Here is a 25,505-nt window from a genome sequence, read left to right on the forward strand (position 1 = left end):
ATAAATAGTGCTTCAGTGAACATGGAGGTGTGTATATCTTTTCAAGTTCGTGTTTTTGTTTTCCTTGGATAAATACCCCGAAGTAGAATACCTAGATCATATGGTAGTCCTATTTTTTATTTTTTGAGGGAACCCCGTACTGTTTTCCACCATGAGTGCACCAACTTGCATTCCAACTGAGAGTGCATAAGGATTTCCTTTTCTCCACCTTTATCAACGTGTTATTTCTTGTTGGTTTGATAATGGCCATTCTAACAGGTGTGAGGTTATATCTCACTGTGGTTTTGATTTACATTTTTCTGATGATTAGTGTGAGGTTGAGCATCTTTTCATGTGCCTTTTGGCCATCTGTATGTTTCCTTTGGGAAAATGGCTATTCAGATCGTGTGCCCATTTTTATCAGATTGTTTTTTTGCCATTGATTTGTATGAATTCTTTAAATATTTTGGATACTAACCTTATTAGATACATGAGTTGCAAATGTTTTCTCCCATTTGGTAGGTTGCCTTTTCATTTCATTGATGGTTTCCTTTGTTATGCCAAAGCATTTTAGCTTGATATAATCTCACTTGCTTATTTTTGCTTTTCTTGGCTTTGCTTTTGGTGTCTGATCCAAAATCATTGCCAAGCCTAATGTCAGGTAGCTTACTGCCTATGTTTTCTTCTAGAAGTTTTATGCTTTCAAGTCTTACATTCAAGTCTTTAATCCATTTTGAGTTAATTCTTGTGTATGGTGTAAGATATCTGTCCAGTTTCATATTTTGCATATGGTTGTCCAACTTTCCTAAAACCATTTATTAAAGAAACTGTCCTTCCCTCATTGCATATTCTTGGCTCTTTTGTTGTAAATTAATTGACCATACATGAATGGGTTTATTTCTAGGCTCTTTATTCTATTCCATTGATATATGTGTCAGTTTTTTTGCCAAAACCATACTGTTTTGGTTACTGTGGTTTTGTATTATAGCTTGAAATCAGGAAGCGTGATGCTTCTGGCTTCTTCTTTCTCTTACTCTGATTCTTCAGGGTCTTTAGTGATTTCATACAAATTTTAGGATTGTTTATTCTCCTTCTGTGAAAAATGCCATTAGGATGTGAAACTGATTGCATTGACTCTGTAGATTGCTTTGGGTAGTATGAACATTTTAACAACATCAATTCTTCTAATTCATGAAGGTGAAATATGTTTCTATTAATTATGTCTTCTACAGTTTCTTTCATCATGTCTTATCATTTTCAGTGTATAGGTCTTTCACCTCTTTGGTTAAATTTATTCTTAGGTATTTTATTCTTTTTGATGCAATTGTAAATAGCATTGATTTATAATTTCTCTTTCTGAGAGTTCAGTATTAGTGTATGGAATACAACAGATTTTTGTGTATTGATTTTGTATCCTGAAACTTTACTGAATTTGTTTATCAAATTTGTTTGTTTGAGGTTTTTGGTAGAGTCTTTAGGGTTTTTCTATATATAATATCATGTCATCTGCAGATAGTGATAGTTTGCTCCTTCCTTTCTGGATATGGATGCCTTTTATTTCTTTTTCTTGACTAATTGTTCTGGCTAGAACTTGCAAAACAGTAATGAATAAACTGTCATGCTTGTCTATTCCTGACCTTAGAGGAAAAGATTTCACTGAGTATGATGTTAGCTGTGGACCTGTCATATATGGCCATTTTTTAATATTGAGGTACATTCTCTCTATATCCATTTTTTGAGCATTTTTAATCACAAATGGATGTTGAGTTTTGTCAAATGTTTTTTCTGCATTTATTGAAATGATCATGATTTTTATCCTTCATTTTGTTAATGTTGTGTATAACATCCCTGGAATCAATTGCTGTTTATCATGGATTTGATCCTTATAATGTATTGTTGAATTCAGTTTGCTAATGTTCTGTTGAGGATTTTTGATCTATGTTCATTAGAGATATTGGCCTATAATTTTCTTTTCTTGTGTCATCCTTGTCTGGTTTTGGTATTAGGGTAATACTAGATTGTAAAATGAGTTGGGAAGTGTTCCCAACTATTTTATTTTTTGTTAAAGTTTGAGAAGAATTGGTATTCATTTTTCTCTGAGTGTTTAGTAGAATTCACCAGTTAAACTGTCTGGTCCTGGAATTTTTTTTGTTTGGAGGTTTTTGATTAATGATTCAGTCTCCTTGCTAGTAATCAGTCCATTCAGATTTTCTATTTCTTCATGATTCAGTCTTGGTTGGTGATAGGATTCTAGAAATTTATCCGTTTCTTCAAGGTTGTCCAATTTGTTGGCATATAATTGTTCATAGTATATACATACTACTATATATAAAATAGGTAACTAATAAGAACCTACTGTACAGCACAGGGAACTCTACCCAATACTCTGTAATGACCTTATGGGGGAAAGAATCTAAAAAAGAGTGGATGTGTGTGTATGTATAACTGATTCATCTTGCTACACAGCAGAAACTAACACAACATTGTAAATCAACTATACTCCAATAAAAAATAACTTTAAAAAACTGTTCATAGTAGTTTCTTGTGACTCTTTGTATTTCTGTGGCATCAGTTGTAACATCTCCTCTTTTATTTATAATTTTATTATTTGAGTCCTCTCCCTTTTTTTGTTGGTGAGTCTAGCTAAAGAGTTTTCAATTATCTTTTCAAAGACCAGCTCTTAGTTTTGTTGTTCTTTTCCATTGTCCTTTTAGTCTCTATTTAATTCATTTCCACTCTGATCTTTGTTATTTCTTTTCATTCTACTAACTATGAGATTCAGTTTTTCTTTTTCTGGTTCCTTGAGGTATAAAGTTAGGTTGGTTTTTTTGAGATTCCTTTTTGTTTCATTTATCACTATGAACTTTCCTCTTAGAGCTGCTTTTGCTGCATCCCATAAGTTTTGGTATATTTTATTTCCATTTTCACTTGTCTTAAAGTAGTTTTTAATTTCTCACTTGATTTCTTTTTGACCCACTTGTTTTCAGTAGAATGTTGTTTAATCTCCACATATTTGTGAATTTTCTAGTTTTCTTGTAATTAATTTCTATTTTCATACCATTGTGTTCAGAAAAGGTATCTGATATTTTCTTAAATTTATTAAAATTTGTTTTATGGCCTAACATATGATCTACCCTAAAGAGTCTTCTGTGTGAGCTTGAGATGAATATACATTCTGTTGCCTTTTCATGAAATGTTAAATCCATCTGGTATGTGTTGTTTAAGGCCAAAGTGTTTTTATGGATTTTCTGTCTGGATGATCTATCCATTGATGTCAGTAGGGTATTAAAGTCCCTTATGATTACTGTGTTGCTATTTCTTCCTTTTCATCTGTTAATATTTGCTTTATGTATTTAGGTGCTCCTATATGTGCAAATATATACAAATGTTGTATCCTTTCATTGAATTGATCCCTTTATCATTATGAAATGCCCTTGTCTCTTATTACAGTCTTCATTTTAAAGTCTATTTTGTCTAATATAAGTACAGCACTTTCAGCTTTCTTTTGGTTTCCATTTGCATAGAATATCTTTTTCTATGATTTCACATCCAGCCTTACCTCTGAAGTGAGTCTCCTGTAGACAACATACATATGGATCTTGTTTGGTTTTTGTTTGTTTTTTTACATTCAGCCACTCTGTCTTTTGATTGGAGAGTTTAGTCCATTCACATTTAAAGTAATTATTGACAGGTATGAACTTATTGCCACTTTATTTACTCACTGTTTTGTATTTACTTTGTTCTTTTCTGTTGCTCTCTTCCTTTGTGGTTTAATCACTTTCCACTTTAATAACTTCCAAATGGCATGGTTAAATTCCTTCCTCTCTTTGTGTATCTATTAGGGTTTGTTTTTTTTTTTTTTTTTTTTTTGTGGTTACCATAGGAGTTATATATAATAATTTATAACAGTCTATTTTAAGTTGATAACAACTTAAGTTTGATCACATTCTACATCTATACATTTTTACTCTTCCTCCCTCATTTTTTATATTTTTGATGTCATATTTTACATCTTATCTTTGGTGTTCCTTAACTAATTATTGTAGTTACAATTATGTTTACTAATTTTGTCTTTTAACCTTCATACTAGCTTCATAAGTGATTAATCCACCACCTTTACTATACATTTACTTTTACCAGTGGGATTTAAACTTTCAAATCTCTTCTTGTTACTAATTAGCACCCTTTATTTCAGCTTAAAGAAGTCCTTTTATCATTTATTTTAAGGCCGATTTAGTAGTGATAAACTCCCTTAGCTTTTGCTTGTCTGGAAAACTATCTCTATTTTAATTCTAATAACAACTCTGTTAAGTAGAGTATTCTTGGTTGGAAGTTCCTGTTTGTTTTCCCCTCAGCACTATGAATATCTCATACCACTCCCTTCTGGCTTGCAAAGTTTCTGCTGAAAAACCTGCTGCTTATCTTATGGGGGTTCCCTTGTTTGTAACACATTGTTTTTCTCTTGCTGCTTTCTCTCTTTGTCTTTAAATTTTGACATTTTAATTTTAATGTGTCTCAGTGTGGGTCTCTCTGGGTTCATCTTATCTGTAACTCTCCAGGCTTCCTGGATCTGGATGTCTGTTTTCTTCCCCAGGTTAGGGAAATTTTCAGCCATTATTTTTTCAAATAAGTTTTCTGCCTTTTTCTCTCAATTTTTTCCTTCTAGGACCCCTAAATGTGAATATTATTTTGTTTGATGTTGTTCTATAAGTCCCTTAAGCTGTCTTCACTCTTTTTTATTCTTTTTTTTCTTTTTGCTGCACTGATTGGGTGAATTCCTCTACTCTGGCTTGAAGGTCATTGATTCTTTCATTTCACATAGTCTGCTGTTGAACCCCTCTACTGTAATTTTCAGTTCAGTTATTGTATTTTCATATCTGTGACTTCTATTGGTACTTTTTAATATTTTCTATTTCTTTGTAGGAGTTCTCACTGTATTCATCTGTTCTTCTCCCAAGGTCTTCATCTTTATGGCCATTATTTTGAACTCTATCTGGTAAATCACTTATCTCTGTTTCATTAAGGACTTTTTCTAAGGTTTGATCTTGTTCTTTTGTTTGCAACGTATCCTCTGTTTCTTCATCTTCTCTCTATATTGGTTTGTATGCATTAAATAAAATAGCCACCTCCCCTAGTCTTGAAGGAAGTGGCCTTGTGTAGGAGAGTAACCTCATTGTTTAACCCTGCCTCAGCTCTTGGTTATCTGTCAAACCTCTGTGATTGTCCAAGCAGCCTATTTTGTTTTGAATGGCTCCCAGTAGTTGACATGTGCCAAGACTTTCATTTTTTTTTTATATGATCTACCTTCTGGCATTTAGATATTGTTGTTTTCTTCTCTGGAATTCTCTCTGTACATTTCTTTGTGTGGCATAACCTAAAGCAAAATGTAATGTGTATTTGATCCTTTGGAAATTTAACTGAAGCAATTCTTCACTTACCTCAATTTATCCTTTATTTAATACATAGCGATATTGCATTATGTACTTCCCAGGGTCCTTCCCCACCATTACATATGTACTTAATCCCTATTCATCTTATGGTTCTCTATGGTCCTTCAGCTCCTTCTCATTGTTAGCAGTTTTCTTCTTTCTTATGTAAAGATCAATCATTCCCTGTTTTGCAAACTTATAATTTATATTTCCCAAGTGCACGTCACTGTGTCCCCTTAGGTGAATTGCCGTTTTTAAAAGACTAAAGCATTATTTAATTGTGTTATATATTACTTTAGACTCACACGTAAATCCCTTTGTAAAAAATCACATGATTGTTACATGTCTAAAATATTTCCTCCATTTTAAGAACTGTAAATTTGTATTGATCCTGAAAACTGGGCCTCTGTACACTGGTACCGAATTGAATCTCAGAGACAGAGTTTTGGGTGAAGCAGAAAAGAATAGCTTCATTGCTTTGCCAGGCAAAGGGGGACATGGTGGGCTGGTGCCTCACAAACTGTCTCACAAGCCAGGAGGATTTGGTGAGGAGTTTTACAGCAATGGTTCAAAGGCAGGGTTGCTGATAAGGATCAGGGTGTGTATATTCATAATGAAAAATGTCAGTGGATATTACATTGTAACCTACTATTGGTGATTTTCTCTATAGATAGTCATTAAAGACTAAGTTTGAGTTAGATATTAACAACAAAATTAACTATGCTTTAGCACTCTGTACTCACATACATAGTTTCCATTGCTTACCCATAAAACCATTAGTTAGTTCAAATATTCACAAGTCTGCTAAGTCCTGTTTATTCTCGATTATAAGATCAACTTTAAAAGTGAAACTGTACATTATTTTATCTAAGTTCTATTTATATCTGTAGGCATCCTGCTTTATCTTTCTATCTCACATTATGATAGAGATCCTAGCAGGCACATGTAAATTTAGCCAAATGCCTTGCCAGAAATAATATTTAATGAATGATGTGAATTCTCATGAAGGAGAGTGCCCAACATTTATCAAGTATATACTAAGTGCTTATTTATTCAATGACATTCGATAAGGACACTAAGGCATTAGAGAGGTCAATTATAAGTGGCACATCTGACATTTGATCTAAGGGTTGTCATACTAGAGAAGAGTGTGCTTTAGTTTCTCTTCCAAAGGGGATATTAAATCCAATAAGTTTATTTATTTACTTATTTATTTTAAATTTTTCTTGTCTCAAGCAGGCCTAATTTCATCATAGGTCATAATGGGCATGTGATTGTTCTAGGGAACCAGTCAAAAAGAGAGACAGTTTTGAAGTCTCATTGTGATTAAAACACTGGTTTTGTCAACTTGTAGAAGTTACTCCCTGTTCCACAACTTTAAATTAAATCTACTTATGGGGTGTGGGGGTGGAGGGTGAAGGGGAAGCTGGGACGAAGTGAGAGAGTAACATTGACATAGATACACTACCAAATGTAAAATAGATAGCTAGTGGGAAGTTGCTGCATAACACAGGGAGATCAACTCGATGTTGGGTGATGACTTAGAGGGCTGGGATAGGGAGGACGAGAGGGAGGGAATATGGGGATCTATGTATAAATACAGCTCATTCACTTTGTTGTACAGCGGAAAGTGGCACAATAGTGTAAAGCAATTATATTCCAATAGAGAGCTTTAAAAAAAAAAGTTAGAATGATTTCAGACTTACCAAAAAAATTATATCTACTTGTTATCTTTGAAGGCCCTTCTAAACTAATCTTTCTTATAAATACCAATAACTATGTACTGCCAAACAAACTTGACAGATTGACAGTTTAAAGAGTGAGGTAGTTCTGGGATATTTTTCAGGGCTTTATTATCCCATGTTTTGGGTTATCTGGGCCAGTCCTAAATGTAATCACAAGTGTCCTTATAAGAGAAAGGCAGAGGGAAATGTGACCTGCGGGGAAGAAGGTAATGAGACACCTAAAGCAAGATGTTACTAGTGGGACTTCCCTGGTGGTCCAGTGGTTAAGACTCCATGCTTCCAATGCAAGGGGCGCAGGTTTGATCCCTGGTTGGGGAAATAAGATCCCACATGCCAAGCAGAGTGGTCAAAAAAAAAAAAAAAAAAAAAATTACTGTCTTGGAAAATGGAGGAAGGGACTACAAGTCAAGCAAGACAAGGAATGTAGCTCTGGAATCTGGAAATGGCAAGGAAATGGATTGCCTCCTGGGTCCTCTGGAAGGAGTGCCCTGACCACACCTTGGTTATGGCCCAGTGAAACTGCTTTTGATCTTCTGACCTCAAAAACTGTAGAATTAATGTGCATTGTTTTAAGCTACCAAATTTGTGATAATGTGTCATAGAAACCATAAGAAACTAATACAAAGACGAAGCAACCTTTTGTTTACTACTAGAACCGCACTTTCTTAATGAAATGGCATCCAATTTGATTCAATTTCCATTTCTGATATTCTAGTAATTTTGGTCCTAAGCACCTAGCAACCTCTAAGGAGGTATGTAGCTGTTGAGCTTAAAGACAATGCTTGTCATTTAAAAAATCCTTTATTGGCCCCCTCTCTCCCTTGTTTACCACCTCTTCCTCTCTGTTTGCTGAACATACTTTCCCTAAGGAGTTGTCCTTGACCCTCCTCTCTGTTCTTCACAATCTTATACTCACTGCTCTATTCCTTGCCAGAGCTTTCATTACCGCAGTGCAGCCAATGCTCTTGGCCCATCCGCTAAGTTCCACAGACCCACATTTCCAATGGGAGGCTGTGAATCTCCAACTGATAGCTCATTGGCATCCTGCATCCATTGTAACTAAAACTGAACTCATCTTCCCACGCGTAGATTTATAAACAGAAAGCCAAATCACACCAAAAAATGAATGTTTCATCAAATGAGGCATGTTAAGAATTTTGTTTTGTCTTGTTTTACACAATAATGGAAAACTCGAGAAGTATCTAATTTTTTGGTTTTTGCAGATGTCAATTTTGAGTAATATTTCTTCCAATATTTCTTCACTTTATCTCGTTCCACATGGACCATCCTAGTCATGGTGCAAATGCTGCAGAAATGGAAACTCTGACTTTTATTCTGTATGTGAATTTTGACATGTTTGATCTTCTCAATTGAGAATCAAAGTCTTTATATACAGTTGTTTTCCTGTTTAACCATTATAAGCCATATCAAATACTCATGGATCATGTACATTGTAAGTGCTGCTCTGACATCACACAGGTTTGTTTTCATGTTTAAATCAATATTGAGGTATAATTTACAATCACTAAGATGTACCAAATTAAGTATAGAACTGATATGGAGTATGTCCTAAGGTGTACTAAGAAAAAAACACAGCAAGGTACAAGAGTACTATAGTATGCTTCCTTTTGTGTAAGAAAGGAGAATTATGACTCTGTACATTTGCTTAATTTCCAAAATGAAACATAGGTAAGATAAATCAGAAAGTAATAAAACTGGTTACACAGCAGAGGGTGGGTAAGAATGCAACTCCTTCAATTTTTTAGTACAACTTTGACTTTTGGACCAGGTTAAAATTTTACGTTTAAAAAATAAATCAACGAGAAAGAAAAAATCCTATAGATAAAGGAACAAATGAACCTAACTGTAGATGAAACTAGATAATATAAAGAATAAATTTAAGTAACTTGGGGAACAGTGCTCTGACTCTACCTCCTCTGTTTTTCCTGAAGACAAGAATTGTGAAGAAATCTTGAACATCACCTTGTAGTTTGTTACTGGTGGCATTAGTGATTTCAAAGCCATTTTGTGTGTACTGTAGGATAGAGTAAACAAGTAATACACTGATGCTAGGAACCAGGATTCTCATTGTGGGAGGAGTGGTAAAATGTTCAGTGGGGGTGGGGGGTAGTCGAGGGGGGAGGTGCAGAGAAAGAAATCTGAGCTACTGGACTGGAATTGGAGGTTATCAAGATATAAAATATGTGCATGTGTGTAAACTCTGCCCACTTACATGGGTCTATATAGCACCCTAATTTTTTTTATTGACGTATAGTTGATTTATAATTTTGTGTTGTTCTGCTGTACAGAAAAGTGACCGTTATATACATGTGTGTGGGTGTGTGTGTGTATATACAATATTCTTTTTCATTATGGTTTATATTGAATACAGTTCCCTGTGCTGTTCAGTAGGACCCGGTTGTTCATCCATTCTATATATACCAGTTTGCATCTGCTCATCCCAAACTCCCGATCCTTCCCTCCTCCACTCCCCCTCGGCAACCACAAGTCTGCTCTCCGTGTCTGTGAGTCTGTTTCTGTTTCACAGATAAGTTCATTTGTGTCCTACTTTAGATTCCACACATCAGTGATATCATGTGGTGTTTGTCTTTCTCTGACTCACTTCGCTTAGTGTGATCATCTCTAGATTCATCCGTGTTACTGCAAATGGCATTATTTCATTCTTTTTATGGCTGAGTGATATTCCATTGTGTTTATATACCACATTTTCTTTATCCATTCCTCTGTTGATGGACATTTAGGTTGTTGCACGTCTTGTCTATCGTAAACAGTGCTGCTATGCACATATGGGTAATACCCTAACCTTGACTTCTAAGTCTTACCTTCCACTGAAAGGAAACAGGGCTCGTTGGAGAAATGACTGATTCCAGGTCTGAGGGGGGATTGTACAAGATAAACCCAAAATACATTGCTCCAGAAATAAAGGCAGTGTTAAAAAAAAAAGTGGGGGTAAATATATGCCAAAGGGACAGAGGAGCCAGCTTGAAGGAGCTCCCAAAGATCAAACCTGGAACACGAAATACAATGACAATAATAGATGCTAAGTAAAAAAGAATCCAAAGTCAACAACAGTAATTAATAATAACAAACCGGCATGAGGGGTGAGGGAAGCAGCTAGTAGATGGAGAGTCGACAGAGCTGGAAAATTACCATTTGCTGTCTCTGGTGTAATTCCCGATTTGGGTAAGGATACTCCAAAAATGCTTACACAATGTGCTAAAATTTTCTTCAGAAACAGGATTTACGCAATCTCAAAGTAAAAGTACTTTGTGATGGAGACTCTGGCATGTACTACCTTCACCAAGTCATCACACTAACATCACCAATAATTGGACAGTGATTTTCTTTGCCTCCAGGATTGATTCTTTGAGAAAACGTAAAATTACTAATTATTGGTGATGTTAAGTTTGAGCATTTGGTTGAGGTGGTACATGCCAGATTTCTCCATCATAGCGTACTTTTATCTCTTTTAGTTAGTACCTAATGTATGGGATGACACTTTGAGATTGCATAAATCTGTTTCCCAACAAAATTTCACCATTGTTTTAGCATTCTTTGGGTTATTACCAGAAATGTTTAACTTGAATCTCATCATGAGGAAATAAGAAAACCCAAATTGTGGAACGTTTTTTGAGGACTAGCCTGAATTCTTCAAAAACACCCAGCGTCACGGAAGAAACAAAAAAGCAGGTGAACAATTCAAGATCAAAGGACACTAAATTTAATATATGATTATTGATTGGATCCGGGACTGAAATAAATCAGTGCAAAGAACAATATTGGGGCAACCTGGCGAAGTCTGAATATAGACAGTTGTTAAATTATCAACAGCCAAATTTTTAAAAATTGTGACAATGTTGTCTATGTAGAATAATGTCTATTTTCTAAAGAGATATATCCCAAACTATTTAGAGATGATATGATGCCTGTACTTTACTTTTAAATAAAGATTGTGGGGAGGAAAGGAGGGAGAAAACATGTGTCAAAATATTAACTAATCAGTTTAAGTGAAGCATATATGAATGTTCATTTTTAACCTTTTTTTCCTTATAATAAAAATTAACAGAAAGTCCCAGTGAAAAGGAAAAAAACTTAAAAATACAACCAGTGACCCTTAGGAGAAAATCTATTACATTATAATACATTATGATGATCTCATTCCATTGTTGGCAGGCTTTGGTCACAAAATCAGCATTGTGAGCTTTCTACAATAAATAGTGAAATCTCCTCAACTTATTCTTGTTAAATTAACTGGAGAGACACTAAAGTTTCTCATTAGGTTCCCAGAGTTGCCATAATTTCCAGCACTCAGTTTCCTCAACCTAGATCTACCCTAACCAGGGTCCAAAGCACAGGTGTACTTGTGTCTTTATCTGTGGGTAATCAATTAAATCACAGTTCAAAAATCTATTTTTTTCCAATTTTGTGATTTAACCTTTACTACCCATGTAGGTTTGATATATATCTTCCAAAGAAACCCACTGTAATAATTGTACATTAACTTTTCCTCCATTTTTGAGAATATATGGCAGATTATTTTAACATTATTTAAGATAAAACAAGATCATTTTATAAAATTAAAAAAAAAATCTGAGTCCTAAAATTTTTAAAATCCATTTAAAATTAACTCATGAGTGGTCAGTATAATTCTTAGATGAGTGTAAATGGCATCAGCTTTTGAACAGCTACTGAATAAGAGTCCCAGTAAATATCCACTAACGGTTTCAAAGACATACCAACTGAAAACCAGAAGAGAACGGGACAGACCAGGTTTGGTTTGTATTCAGAATCATGTAAACAATCAAACCAACCACTGTTTATTGTGCTTTCCCATGAGTGAGCCTTTGTAGAAGACATTGAGAAAGAAATTTCAACACTTATGCTTCCACTCATTTGCAGTCTGGCTGGGGATATAAGAGTCATATGTTTTTAAATATAAAAGCAAAAAACTGGCAAAATCAAAACATTGAAAAACAGTAGTTTAAATTGTGTACTACATACCACCTTATTAAAAAAATGTCATGGGAAAACATGATATAGTCAGTGGAAAAAGTGTTCGATACCAATACAATGTTGTTTTTTTTAAATGTACAATGTTATTGCAATTTTGTTTTATAAAAGCAATATATGTGTATGAAGAAAAGAAATACCAGAAACACCAATTGTATCACGATGGTTATCTTGGGGTGCTTGGGATTTGTGATTATATTCTTTATGATTTCTATATCAAGTATTTTTGCAACACTTTTATAACCAAAGCACAAATATTTTAAAGAAATAAAGACATCATTAAAAATACAAAGCAGTACATACTTTAAGCACCAAATTGTCTGTCCTGAAAGTTAGTTCTACAACACCAACTTCATAGGGTTGGAGTGCTCCAGGGTATCTTCCTAGAAGAGACAGAACGCCCGCTCAGTGCGTAACACAGTGCCCTGTGCATGACAGAGGAAGTGCTTAATAAAAAGTCACTCTGATTATATTGAGTTGGCCAAAAAGTGCCTTTGGTTTTTAAGTAAAAATAAAAGACATACTTTTCATTTTCACCAATAACTTTATTGAACAATGTATTCACCCTTTTTGTTCCACTACCTTCTGCCATTTTTCAGGCAACTTCCTAATTCCATCACCCCCAACCTTTTTATCTTTTTGAGCAAAGAACTGTTCCAAGTGCCTTTTACAGTCTTCCAGGAATTGAAATTTTTTCCATTCAGACAATTTTGTAAAGACCAAAATAAATGGAAATCCAAAGGTGCAATGTCTGATGAATACAGCAGATGAATCAGAATTTCCCAGCCAAGCTGTAAGTTTTTGCCTGGGCATCAAAGAAACAGGTCTTGCGTTATCCTGATGGAAGATTATGTTTTCTGTTGATTGATTCCGGATGCTTTTCGTCGAGTGCTGCTTTCAGTTGGTCTAATTGGGAGCAGTGCTTGGTTTTCTGGAGGGAGCTCATCATAATAGAGGACTCCCTTCCAATCCCACCATATAAACAGCAGCACCTTCTTTGGATGAAGACCGGCCTTTGGTACGGTTGGTGTTGGTTCATTTCGCTTGCCCCACGATCTCTTCGTTCTATGTTATTGTACAGTACCCACTTTTCATCGCCCATCACAATTTGTTTTAAAAATGGAATGTTTTCATTACATTTGAGTAGAGAATCGCATGTGGAAATATGGTCAAGAAGGTTTTTTTCGCTTAGCTTCTGTGGAACCCAAACATCAAAGCGATTGACGTAACCGAGCTGGTGTAAATGATTTTCAACACTTAATTTGGATGTTCTGAGTATGCTGGCTATCTCCTAAGTGGCTTAATGTTGATTATTCTCAATGTCTCGATTTGATTGCTGTCAACTATTACTGGTCTACCTGACCATGGAGCATCATCCAGCAAGAAATCTCCAGAGCGAAACTTTGCAACCACCTTCGATCAGTCACAGCGCCTTCTCCATACACTGCACAAATCTTTTTTGTTGTTGTTTCGGTTGCATTTTTACCTTTCTTGAAATAATAAAGCATAATATGCCAAAAATGTTGCTTTTTTTCTTCCATCTTCAACATTAAAATGGCTACACAAAAATTCACCAATTTTGATGTCTTTTTTTTAATATGCACACTGATACGACAGCTGTCACATTGAATCTAACAATTTTTTTGAATGAAGTTAAAGATAACTACGTGCTACTAGAGCCATCTTATGGGGAAAAAACGAACAAACTTTTTGGCCAACCCAATATTAACTTTTACCTACCCCATTAGGTAGATACCCCCATTTTGGAGATGAGGAAACTGAGAGAGAAATTTAATAAACTTTATAAGTTCACATTCAGTCAATAAAGGTAATAACTTTATATCTACAATCAAAATGATAGTAGTAAAATTTTAACTTAAAATAGTGTAAACGTAAGATAATGTGAAAAGTCATTAAAACACGTTTGTATTGATATTGTTTTTCAGGACTATTGGCAAAGTACTTGTTTTTTGACTTAGAAAATCTACATCACAGGATCCCTTAGCATAAGAGAGATACTGTAAAAATGAGAGCTGTCTAGGTTATTTTCTTTCTTTTTGGATCTGTCATACTTACCCCCAAAAGCAAAAAACATTAAAAAAAATGGGGTCCCCTTTATGCTAGTCTTATAGAAGTAAATTATAAATCATATGAACAGGGGATATGTGTATAAAAACAGATGATTGAACCTGGTGTACCCCCCCAAAAAAAAAAAAAAATCATATGAACATAAAAGTCACTGTATCAGCAGCTCCTGTAGAATGATGAGAGATGGAAACAACCCAGAAACAGTTGGGTATTGATTTATTATGTAAATAAGGACCAGATATTATAAGAGAAAAGAATACTGAATTTTCAGCAGATGTGTGAGGTGGTCCATGAAGCTAGTTCTACCAGAGTAACAACTGAAATAAAAAGTGTTACATTTTATGCTAAAAACCAAAGTTAAGGTGGATGCTAAATCATTTTTTGAAGAAAAAACTTGCTTCTATTGCCTTATTGTATGGGATATAAGAAGGTTTATTTTTTTTAACTGAAATTTAAACTAATAATGAAATATCTGTGGAACCTTTTTTTCGGGGGGGGGGGGGTTGCGTTGGGTCTTTGTTGCTGCTCATAGGCTTTCTCCAGTTGTGGCAAGTGGGGGCTACTCTTCGTTGCAGTGTGTGGGCTTCTCATTGTGGTGGCTTCTCTTGTTGTGAAGCATGGGCTCCAGGTGTGCGGGGCTTCAGTAGTTGTGGCACACGGGCTCCAGAGCACAGGCTCAGTAGTTGTGGCGCACAGGCTTTGTTGCTCTGCAGCATGTGGGATCTTCCTGGACCAGGGATGGAACCCATGTCCCCTGCACTGGCAGGCAGATTCTTAACCACTGCACCACCAGGGAAGTCCCTGTGGCACTTCTTAACAGCTCTATTTTATCATTTTGTAGAATTTACCATTTACTTAAAATTCTAAAATAGTAGTAATTAAAATGCATAATTTTTCAAGTAAAGCTTAAGATGGCAAGATATGAATTGCAGTGTAAAAAGATATATTTATAATTATGTATATTTACTTATACAAATAATATATCCTCAGAGTAATATATTCAAAAAGCATACTGAAAGTTAAATACACGTGAAAGACTCAAGACTCCCCTCTCCCACAACTAGTGGTAACGAGTAAAATCATGTTAGCAGTTCCTTACATATTTTTCCCAAAATATTCTAGGTGCATATATGTTAGTATCTGCTGCCCCACCTCACCCCAGAAATTACCTACTACTCTTTTTTTCCACTTAGCACTATATCTGGAATATCATTTCAAACAGCTCATACACAATTTCTTGTTCGTTATAATAGCTGTAAAATACTTCATTTAACTTCATTCCCCTTTTAATAAGACAATTTAGATTACTTCAACTTATTAGCTATTAAACAGCTGTGTAATATCCTTGTATGTTCACTTCTGTGTACATCCATAGGCTATTTACCTAGAAAAGGATTTTTAAAATTAAATGAAATATGCAGTTAACATTTTGAAAAGAGACTGCTAATATGCTCTCCAAAACAATACTGTACGAATTTATACTCTGATATGTTTTCTTTGTTGGGCTAGGTTAATGTGCTATTAGTGTTTTCAGGAAATGTGACTGTGAGACTGTATATTTAGTAATTAACTTTTGAAACATCAAAGAATGTATTAGCAAGCCAAAGAAATCATCCGCCGTTCATCGATCCTATTTCCATAACTAAAGTAGTCAACAGCATGGGCTTTGGAGACAGACAGGGGCTCGAGTGCCAGCTTTCACTTGCGGGATTTGGAGCATGTTATTTAGTCACTTTAAACCCTAATTTATGTCTTTGCAAAATGGGGAAAATAGTGAGTTATTATGAAGATGAGTATGCAGTGTTTACTGAGGTCCTGACAGGAGTGTGTGCTTGGTAACTCATACTGTATGACCTAAATGATTAGCACATCACAAAAGCATATATCTACTTATATTTTCTAAAAGCAACAGTGAACACCAATCATCTCTGATAAAGAACTGGTTTTTATTTTCTGAGTCTTCTAATTCATAAGAATGTATAATCTTTACCTGAACCATCATAATCACAGAGTGCTGATTTGTGGGCAGAGCTTAGTTTGGAACACAATTCGTTCAGGCTCCAAGAAGCTTAGAGACTATTTCTAATTAAAGCAGAGGATTTCAATAATAAGGAGATCTGGGTTTAGGGTTATCAGATGGCAGTGTGGTCAGGAACTTCTTTACCTATGATAAAGGGAAAATTTCTAAGACAGCATTTTGTCGATATGGTGGCTGCTGGTTTATAAACACTGTTAACTTGAGAATGGCCGTAAAGAGCCAGTGTGAGACTTCAACACTGCAGCCGATTTCAAGCATTCCTTTTCAACAGATTAAGTGCCAAAATTTCCTAGAGGTATGATCACCTGAAAACGTCTCTCTATAAAGGAAATTATAACATGTTTAATTTGAGACATCAAAAAAACATTTAAAATAGACCCCACAGAATGTATCTGTAGTTTAAAGGTTAAATTTATTAGGAGATTAAGATGTGTATTATACACAGACTATAAATACTGCACAGCTGACTTTATTCACAGTCAAGCACAGAGATATAGTCAGTGCCAATCTATTTTGTGGATACTCTTGTTCTTTTGTTCCAAGAAAAGTTTGCGCCATAAGACTTGGACTTAGGTTTCGGAACCTTTCTCTCTTCAATGTCATAGCTCCACCCTAGAAAACAAAAACAAAAATAAACAAGAACAGAGTTAAAGAGGATACCTGAAGAACACAGGAGGCAGGGGCTAACTTTCATAAATTTAACATTTATCAGGTGTACGTGTCAACACATCTTTAGTATAAACATCAATACTTAGTAATGTGTTCCCTTATAATCCTGTGTGACAAGAGAGTCTAAAGTATTGCCTAAAGATGATTTACCATATCTTAAAGGTGTAGACCATGATTTAATTTCTCCTTGCTGAATATTACTTGTTCAAATATCGATGGTTATGTATTACATAAAAATTTCCATTCCTCTTCATGGTTTGATATGTGACTTCTTCCGAAACCGTAGTGAGGAGCACTGAACAATACAATCCACCTCACTGTTTTCTAAGAGCTGGTGCCTTTACAACAGTTTGGAGCTCATTCGAAGTGATACAGATAAACAAATACACAACTATGTATCTAAATCAGAGTTGGAGGAGACCATAAAAGATTACTTGGTTCAGCTCCCTGCACCTAGACAGGCTACTGATTAAACTCAAAAAGTTTTTCAATATTTGTGTTAAGGGCATCTACGATGCAGATTCTTAGGCCTGACCAGAGATCCATTGGATCAGAATCTCCTGTGGGACCTGGGAATCTGGTCCCAGGGGATTTTTGTGCATAGAAATTTGAGTACCACTGGTCTAAACTATCTATTCTCTTCTGCGAGTTTATACCTTCTCACCAAAGTCCTTCTCAGTGTTTTATAATTTTGAAAACTGGATTTGTATGTCTATACCTTCTGCTTTAAGTACAGTTCTTCAGTTCTTCTAATTTATGGAGAAAAACTAAATAAACACACTCCTCCTAGTAAATATAATTATAAGTCATCCTTTTATTCCCTAGTCCAAGCAACCTATCTATATAACTTACTTTTCTTCATTAGATCCATCCCTGTAATTTATCATTCTTCTCTCCCAGAACTTTCTTCCAATAACTCATCTTGAAACATTTGATTCATGGCTGAATCATGCAGTCATATATAAAAGGTACAAACTGAATACTGTCGTCTAATTAAGTAAGCTTCTTGATCTTGTGAGTTGCTATGAATTCTAGTGCCTCTAGGTGAGTACAGTATTTGCTACCACAAAGCTTACATTTCAACAAGCGTCTTAGTTAGAATTCACTTTTGCCATAAAAGTGAAGCCTATGAAACTCAAATCATCAAAGTATACTGCTATTATGCCCATTTCAATGTCCAAAAAGGGGAAATGACTCCATTGCTAGAACACTATCTTAAAGAAAGCCCACTTGGTATAAGGAAATGGAGGAGGAAAGCAAATGAAACAAATGGTTTAAATACATCTCACTTTCACAAAACCTGAGCTTATTATAAAGTACATGTATTAACAAGTGGTTATTTGAATTTCAAAAAATTTACTAAAGAGCATAAGAACAGTACCTACTTTATAGGTTGTCATGGGATTAAGCTACTTCATGCAAAGTGCTTAGCACCTGGCACTTATTAAGTTCTATGAGAAAGGTGTTTTTCTAAAACTGTCATATGAATTAATATTAGTTCCTTTATTTAACTGAGGAAACTGAAGCACGGAAGGGTTAGGTAAGGTCACTCAGCTAGGAAAGGGCAGAGGCAGGATTTGAACACAGCCTGATTTTGGAGCCTGTGCCTTAACTATCCTATCTTCTTTCTTATGGTTTATAGTAAGCACTTGATAAACAGTAAGCACTTGATAAATGTTAAGCTATTATTTCTCCTTCAAGTTTGATTTGCAACTTTCTAGCAACTTATCTTTTATATGAAGTATTAATGTAAATAAAATTTCTGTCACGTTGGAACCCATTAATTTTGAATTTATGATGCTTTGAATCTAGTAAGGCATAATTTGTCCTAGTTCTTAACTATAGAAAGGGGTTTTGGTAAGTAAGCAAAGTAATACTGTGAACTGAGCATAATTTTAACATTATAAACTTCTCAAGCATTTCCTACATTAATCAGCAAATGGTGCTGATAATTATAAATAATACTCAATTCAGTAAAGCAGCTATAATAATGATATTTACTGGGCATTTGTTATACATTTAATAAATATTACCAATTGCCTTCTCTGTCAGGAACTGTTTAGACTCCAGAGGTAAAGCAGTAAACAAAAAATTCTCAAACTTCTTCAAGTTAGTACAGGAGGAGAATTTAATAAGTAAATGCACAGTATATTAGGTGCTAATATAGTAAATATACAATTAAAAATACATATTATATACTAATGAGTACTGAAGAGAAAACATTTTAGAGAGGGCAGGCAGGGGCACATTCCGTCCCTGAGGATCACATCTGAGTGAAGACGTACAGGTCAGAGAGTGAGCCGTGTGGATGTCGGGAAGGAGAGCATACAGGCAAAAGGAACACAAGTACAAAGAACCCCAGTCAGGAATGTGCTCGGTATTCTGCATTCTAGGTCCTGAGCGACATGCTTTAAATGTAATTGCACTGAGTTTTAAAACTGAGTTCATAAGTTGCTTGGCTTATGAGGCAGGCATTATAAATACCCTGATTTTATACATAAATATGAGGAAAAATAGAGACGATAAGCCACCTGGCTAGTAAGTGGCAGAGCCTGGATTTTAACTCAGGTTAAGTCTATGCACCTAACCACCTCATAAAAAAATGGCATTTCCTTTAAAATGTCCTGTAATTGCAATTTTTATCTGTTTCACCCTTTCAATCTGTGTGATTTCCTAACTTTTTTTCTGTTTATTTTTGTAAATGAGTTGAAAAGACTGTTTTAAGAATCCCCAGAAAGTAAGTCTATGTCCTCCATGTGTTGCCCCCGTAGTTGTGAAGAAAAGAAATGGTTTCTAGCATCGATTCTATGTCTGGTTATCTGGTTATAATGATTACTGGTAATTTACCCACGACTTCCGTGATCTTTTCTTGCCAAACGATGGTTGAGAGAACATAAGTTCTCTCACCATCTGCCTCCAACCCATACTCTCCAGCCCAATAAAGACATTATAAGAGGAACTGAAGAAGAAATTAGAAAGCACTTAGAAATATTTAGGAACTGATATTATACACAAACACATACCTGATAATCACTCTCTCATTTACACAGTTAATTTTTCAACCATGAGGGAGAAAAAGAATTTTTTTTACTGCATCAGAATGCAGACATAGCTCTGTTATCTGTTCTGTCCACGGAGTCTGAAAACACTGTCAGGGTCACTGCAATGTGAGAAGACCGGGGGTTTATACACATAAAAGAACAACTGGTTTGGGTTTTCTCCTGGTCACTAAGGAGTGAGCTGACTCCTGGGAGCTGGGAGCCAGATTACAGCTGCTGTGGATGGTGACAACAACAGTAAATAGGAGTGTCATCACAGGGGCTGGAACGTGGACGGGCAAAGCGCCCTGCGAACACACACACACACGCAAGAAACCTGCTGTGAACAGTATCCCTCTCCATATTATTTCTTCATACTTTACCATGCCATCCTGTAAGGATGTACAGGGGGAAAATTTCTGTCCCTCACATTTTTCTGCGGAAAACAACTCTGTTCCCAAAGCTACGTAAGCAACTGTGTTTCTCTGATTAAGTAAAAGCAAAGAAGGGTATGAGCAAGTCTAATGACAACTCACAACATAGACTGAAACTCAGGTCAAAGTTTTCTACTATGTAGGACTGATGTTACAATGAAAATTTGCTCTTTCCTGGAATCCTGCTAAGAATCTCACATTTCCAAGCATTCCTCTCCAAAGTGTTTACCTTACAATGCCTGGATGAACAAGTGTAATGCTCCCAGTAAAAACTTCATACCACAATCTACCCGAGATTATTTTTTGTATATTGTGGCAATATAAAGGCTACTGGAACAAGCTGTGAGCTTTAGCTAAAAAGACAAAATAACTATAAGAGTAACAACACTTGAAAGGGCATTGAACATTTGTACTTAATTAGTATATTACATGAATTGTACTCATTTTTTCTACTTCCTATTTGAAACTTGTTCTTAGAAAGATAGAAGATAATATAACCTGCGGGAAATAAAACACAGACATTTAAGAATGGAATCTTATTTGTGAAATGTTTAAATTTTTTCAACCTGAAAATAAGTGTTTTTTTTTAAAGAAATAACTCAAACTTGAGTTTTTGAATGAGATTATGAAGGTGAAAAAAGCTTGCATTCTCTGAAGAATGCTTGTATAAAATCAAGGTGTAGTCTATGACAATGGTTTCATGTGTTGTTCTACTGAGACACTGAAAACCAGCCCTTGCTCCTCCCAGCTGTGCAACAGAAGAAGATCAAAGCAACTGAGTCCAAGGCAGCTGCCCTGGGGATGGGGTAAAGCTCCTAGGGCTGCCGTCACGTCCCACTGAGGAGAGCAGCCATATGGCATGGATTAACCACAAATCCAACCAACAGCACCTAAATGATGAGAAGCTGTTTCACACACTGGAATGCTTTCACAAAGATATTTTGAACTTTAAGCCCTCGTATCAGAGAAATACTTCTGGCAAATGCTCCAATAAACTTAAAATGTGATCTGTAATATCCCATGCTCAATTTATTTTTCAGAAATATGCCCATCTATTTTGTTGATCTCCAGATTGTGGCTGAGATATTCTACTTCCTATGATATGAATGTTTGGTGTAATCTTTTCAAGTACTACCAAAAAACAAAAACAGAAACGCCTCTGAACAAAACTAGACCCCAATAATTTATGAATTCCATATATGAGCCAAAAGCAAATCCCATTCATTTAAATTTACAGAAGGCTTTTCTTTATGGCTGGGTAATACAAAAATACAGAGGAACATTCATCAGTGTTTTTACTGCTTGTGAAATATGTTACCTCTAGTAACTTTGGTTCAAGTCCTGTTAAAGGTCTTTCTCCTCCAATAAACTAATCGCAAACTCTGACAATATTCAGAAGTGAATGGTTTAATGATTTTTCCTACTTTCCATTTGTGTGCAAAGCAAGAACAATCACATAATTTGGCACAAACTGACACAACCGGCAGTCACTGCTAATAGAGGAAATGGGATCAGAACAGCAAAGACTTTGGAGGCCAAAGGGAAGTATGTTGGTACTTGGAAAGTTTCAAGGCTCCTCACCAGGCTATGGGACCCATATTATGCCAGGATAAAAGCAAAGCAAAAACTTAAAATATAATTTAAGGAGGGAAGGGGGGGTGGGGGAGGGGGAAGAAAAGTAGCTTTACAGGCACTCATTTTAAAAGTACCTCTGTTTGAAATTCTCACATATCTAATATTTTGGGGGAGAGGAAGAGGTTCAGAATAATTTTAAAATATCTTAAATCTTCTTTTAGAAAACATTATGGAGGAGAAATGTATTTTGGATACATATTGGCACAGCAATTCTTTCCACAAAAATTATGTAAGATGGATTAGTAACACCCTACCCCTGCCACAGCTGCAAGACCAAAACAAAACAAAAAAAGAACCTTTGATATGATAGTTAATGCCCCCTTAAATCTTATCTGTTCAAATAATATAGCTGCTATATAGTAGTATTATTTTGGAGCTACATTATTTAGAATTTGCCACAAAACACACTGGTTTGTATTCCAAAAGTACGTTTGAAAATCAGTCATTAGAAATTTAGGACACACTTTTCTATAGAACAAAACTCTACAACAATGGTAGATGTTCAAAAATCACTCTGAGATTTTGACATAATTGGTCTGGGTGTGATCTGTGCGCAGGGATTTCCAGAATCCTACATAACCCATAATAAATTAGAACTTCCCTAAGCCACCATGTATAACACTATGAGAAAAATTACTTCAGACTTCCAACAGAGAATCTAAGAAATTCACGTCTGTCTGTCTTTCTCCTTAGCAGCCAAGCTTAACATTTCCCTAGCCACAAGACAGACAGTACTGGGACTGGGGGTTGGGAAGAAAGTTATGTAGAAACAAAATTTGGTGCTTCAATAGAGACTATGCAGCGTTTAAAAAACACCAGACCATATACCCTGTTCATTTTCTTTGAGTTATTCTGCAAATTCGAAAGTTGTATGTACAATCTTCATTATTTGCAGATTCTGTACTTGTGAATTCACCTACTCACTAAAATTCATTTATAAACCCCAAATCAATACTTCCATGGTCATTCATGACATGCATAGAGTAGTGAAAATTCTGAGTCAGCCAATACACAAGCTCCAGCTGAGGTCAAACAAGGTAATGAATGCTCTGCCTCTTGTTTCAGTTCTCACACTGTAAACAAGTATCCTTTCTGTAGTCTATTTACGGCTACATTTTTTGCATTTTTGTGTTCTTGTTGGCAATTTCACTGTTTAAAATGACCCCCAAGTGTAGTAGTTTAGAGCTGTTTAGTGTTCCTAGTGATCCTATGTGCCAACTTGTTAGATAAGCATCATTCAGGCTTAAGGTATAATGGTGTTGGCCATGAGTTCAATGTTCATAAATTAACAATATACTTTAAATAAGGTACTTTTAAAAAGAAACACACATAAAAACAAGATGATGTACTGATCGGCTGACAAAATTTTGTGATCAGAGTCTCACAAGAATCACCTCCCCCCCTCGCCCCCCCCCAAGAATTATTTTCCCTAGGAGCAATATTTTGGTATTTACTAATTTGGTGTTTGTGGTGACTATAAAACATAACTACCATAAATAATGAGAATCAACTGTACAAGACGGATATATAAATTCTGTCCTGCCTGGTAACTCCCCAGGCCTCGGAAAAACCAGTTTTCTCCCCATTTGCAACTTATCTCAACATTCTTTCACTCTGTATAAATCTGTGCTATACTGACTTTTCCTTTAAACTGATTATAACGCCTGCCTGGCTCCCTTACTTTGTGAGTAAAATAAATTCTTCAACACATGTTCATTTATATCTATTAAGTCATGATTATATCTTTTTCAGGATATTCTTTTAACAACTTTGGACGTCCTACTGAGATGCCTAATAGGTTCACCAACCAAAGCCAGGTAAACTTCTTCACCAGAAGTGGTGTTTTAAGCCCAGACATATCTTTTCTTAGCTTCTGAAAGTTAACAGAACTTTGCTGATTCTCTTGTTTTTCTAATTTCAATGTTGTTCTCTACTAGTTTGGGGAATGGATTTTAAGGTCTGATCATTTAATGATTCCTTTAGAATGGATTAATGGTTTTAGAAATCCATTCTCAGATGAGAAAAGACAGAAAATCTGGTTTGTTAGTCCTTTCTATTTGAGGTCAAACAAATAAAGAAGTTGTAATCACTGAGTAGAGAATAGCTCCCCCAAATCAAATCCTAAATGTAAAATAAAATATTCAGAGTATCTTTGCACCTAAAACTATCTTTGTGATTTTCCACAGGCCCTCTGGGGAATCTCAAAGATGTGTTCTTTCAACTTTGTAAAGAGAGAAGTGCTAGAAATAATTAGATTTATTTGATATGTTATTATTGATGAGCTACATGGGAAGAGTTGTCAAGTCAGAAGAGATGCTTAACCATCCTGAGATTAAATCTGTATGGATAAAAAGTTATTAAAGCATTTCACAAACTGTATGCTATATGCTAAGTATAGAAATTTGTCAATACCCTCACTGTTTATGATAGGTTTTATTTATCTGAACTCTGGTGCTGCTTTGCCTGATATCAGAAAACAGTATAGGTTATCAGTCACAATTTCAGTTATTTTTTAAAATATTAACTTGGTTGCATCTTTACTTTAGTTTGGATATTGTATCTTCTAGGCCAGTATATGTGGACTGGGAATCCATACCATGTAGCTATGGAATTTTATTAATATACAGACGTTCATGACCTACCCTAGACTTACTGAATCTTTTTACTTGACATATTTTTTGATATATTTTACTATATGTTTGGTATATTCATGGTACACTATGTCTCAGGATTACTTTGTCTTAACATTTTTGTCTCTGTAAAGAGTATGTTCATCTATTTTTATAAATCAGATGAACATTCACTGTCTTTGAAAATAAGCTTACCTAATTGTGTATAGATATTTTGTAACATTTTTTGGAATGCCTTTAAGTTGCATTATTCTTATTATAAACTCCTATCATATATTTCACTTTTGAAATTTATCTATAATGTTAACGATATCCATTTTAAGTTTTTAATCATTTATGAATAGATTGTTAAATTTTATTCTATTGCTTCCCTAAGAGTTCTTGCAAACAGCTACAGGCAGAGAGTTTTGTCTTCAACAAAGAAAGACTGTCTCAAAGCCGGGTGAAGAAGGACTAGGCTAGGTACTTTGGGTATAGGCTTCTGATGGCATCACTTAAACAATTATAAGACCGTATCAGTGGACTGAGTCACAATTTCCAGAACTCTAGTTAAGAAGCAGATACATTTATGATCCAGTGAAACTAGAATTAGTTACACAGGATTGAATACACTGGTGAGAGAGAATTCTAGGGTTGGGGGGTGGAATATTTTTGATATTGTTTTAACAGTATGTCTATTTTCTGGACATATCAGGAAGTTCTTTCCCTCTCCTCTTGAGGTATCTATAACTCATTACAATTTAATAGACTCTACTTTGTAAACTAAAATTCATATCATTTGTAAATGAT

At 35.2% G+C, this 25,505-nt stretch overlaps 1 protein-coding gene across 1 annotated transcript in view; it reads right to left on the reverse strand.

Moving 5' to 3' along the window:
- Nucleotides 1–16,701: 16,701 nt before the first annotated feature.
- The window catches only part of NDUFS4 (NADH:ubiquinone oxidoreductase subunit S4), a 108,971-nt gene continuing 100,167 nt past the window's right edge, over nt 16,702–25,505 (reverse strand). The window contains exon 5 of the mRNA XM_057743647.1: nt 16,702–16,922. Coding sequence (XP_057599630.1) covers nt 16,819–16,922 — 104 coding nt within the window. The 3' untranslated portion in view covers nt 16,702–16,818. The remainder of the gene's footprint in view (nt 16,923–25,505) is intronic.

The sequence above is a fragment of the Hippopotamus amphibius genome, chromosome 1 (assembly GCF_030028045.1).
Source record: "Hippopotamus amphibius kiboko isolate mHipAmp2 chromosome 1, mHipAmp2.hap2, whole genome shotgun sequence".
Classification (NCBI taxonomy): Eukaryota; Metazoa; Chordata; class Mammalia; order Artiodactyla; family Hippopotamidae; genus Hippopotamus; species Hippopotamus amphibius.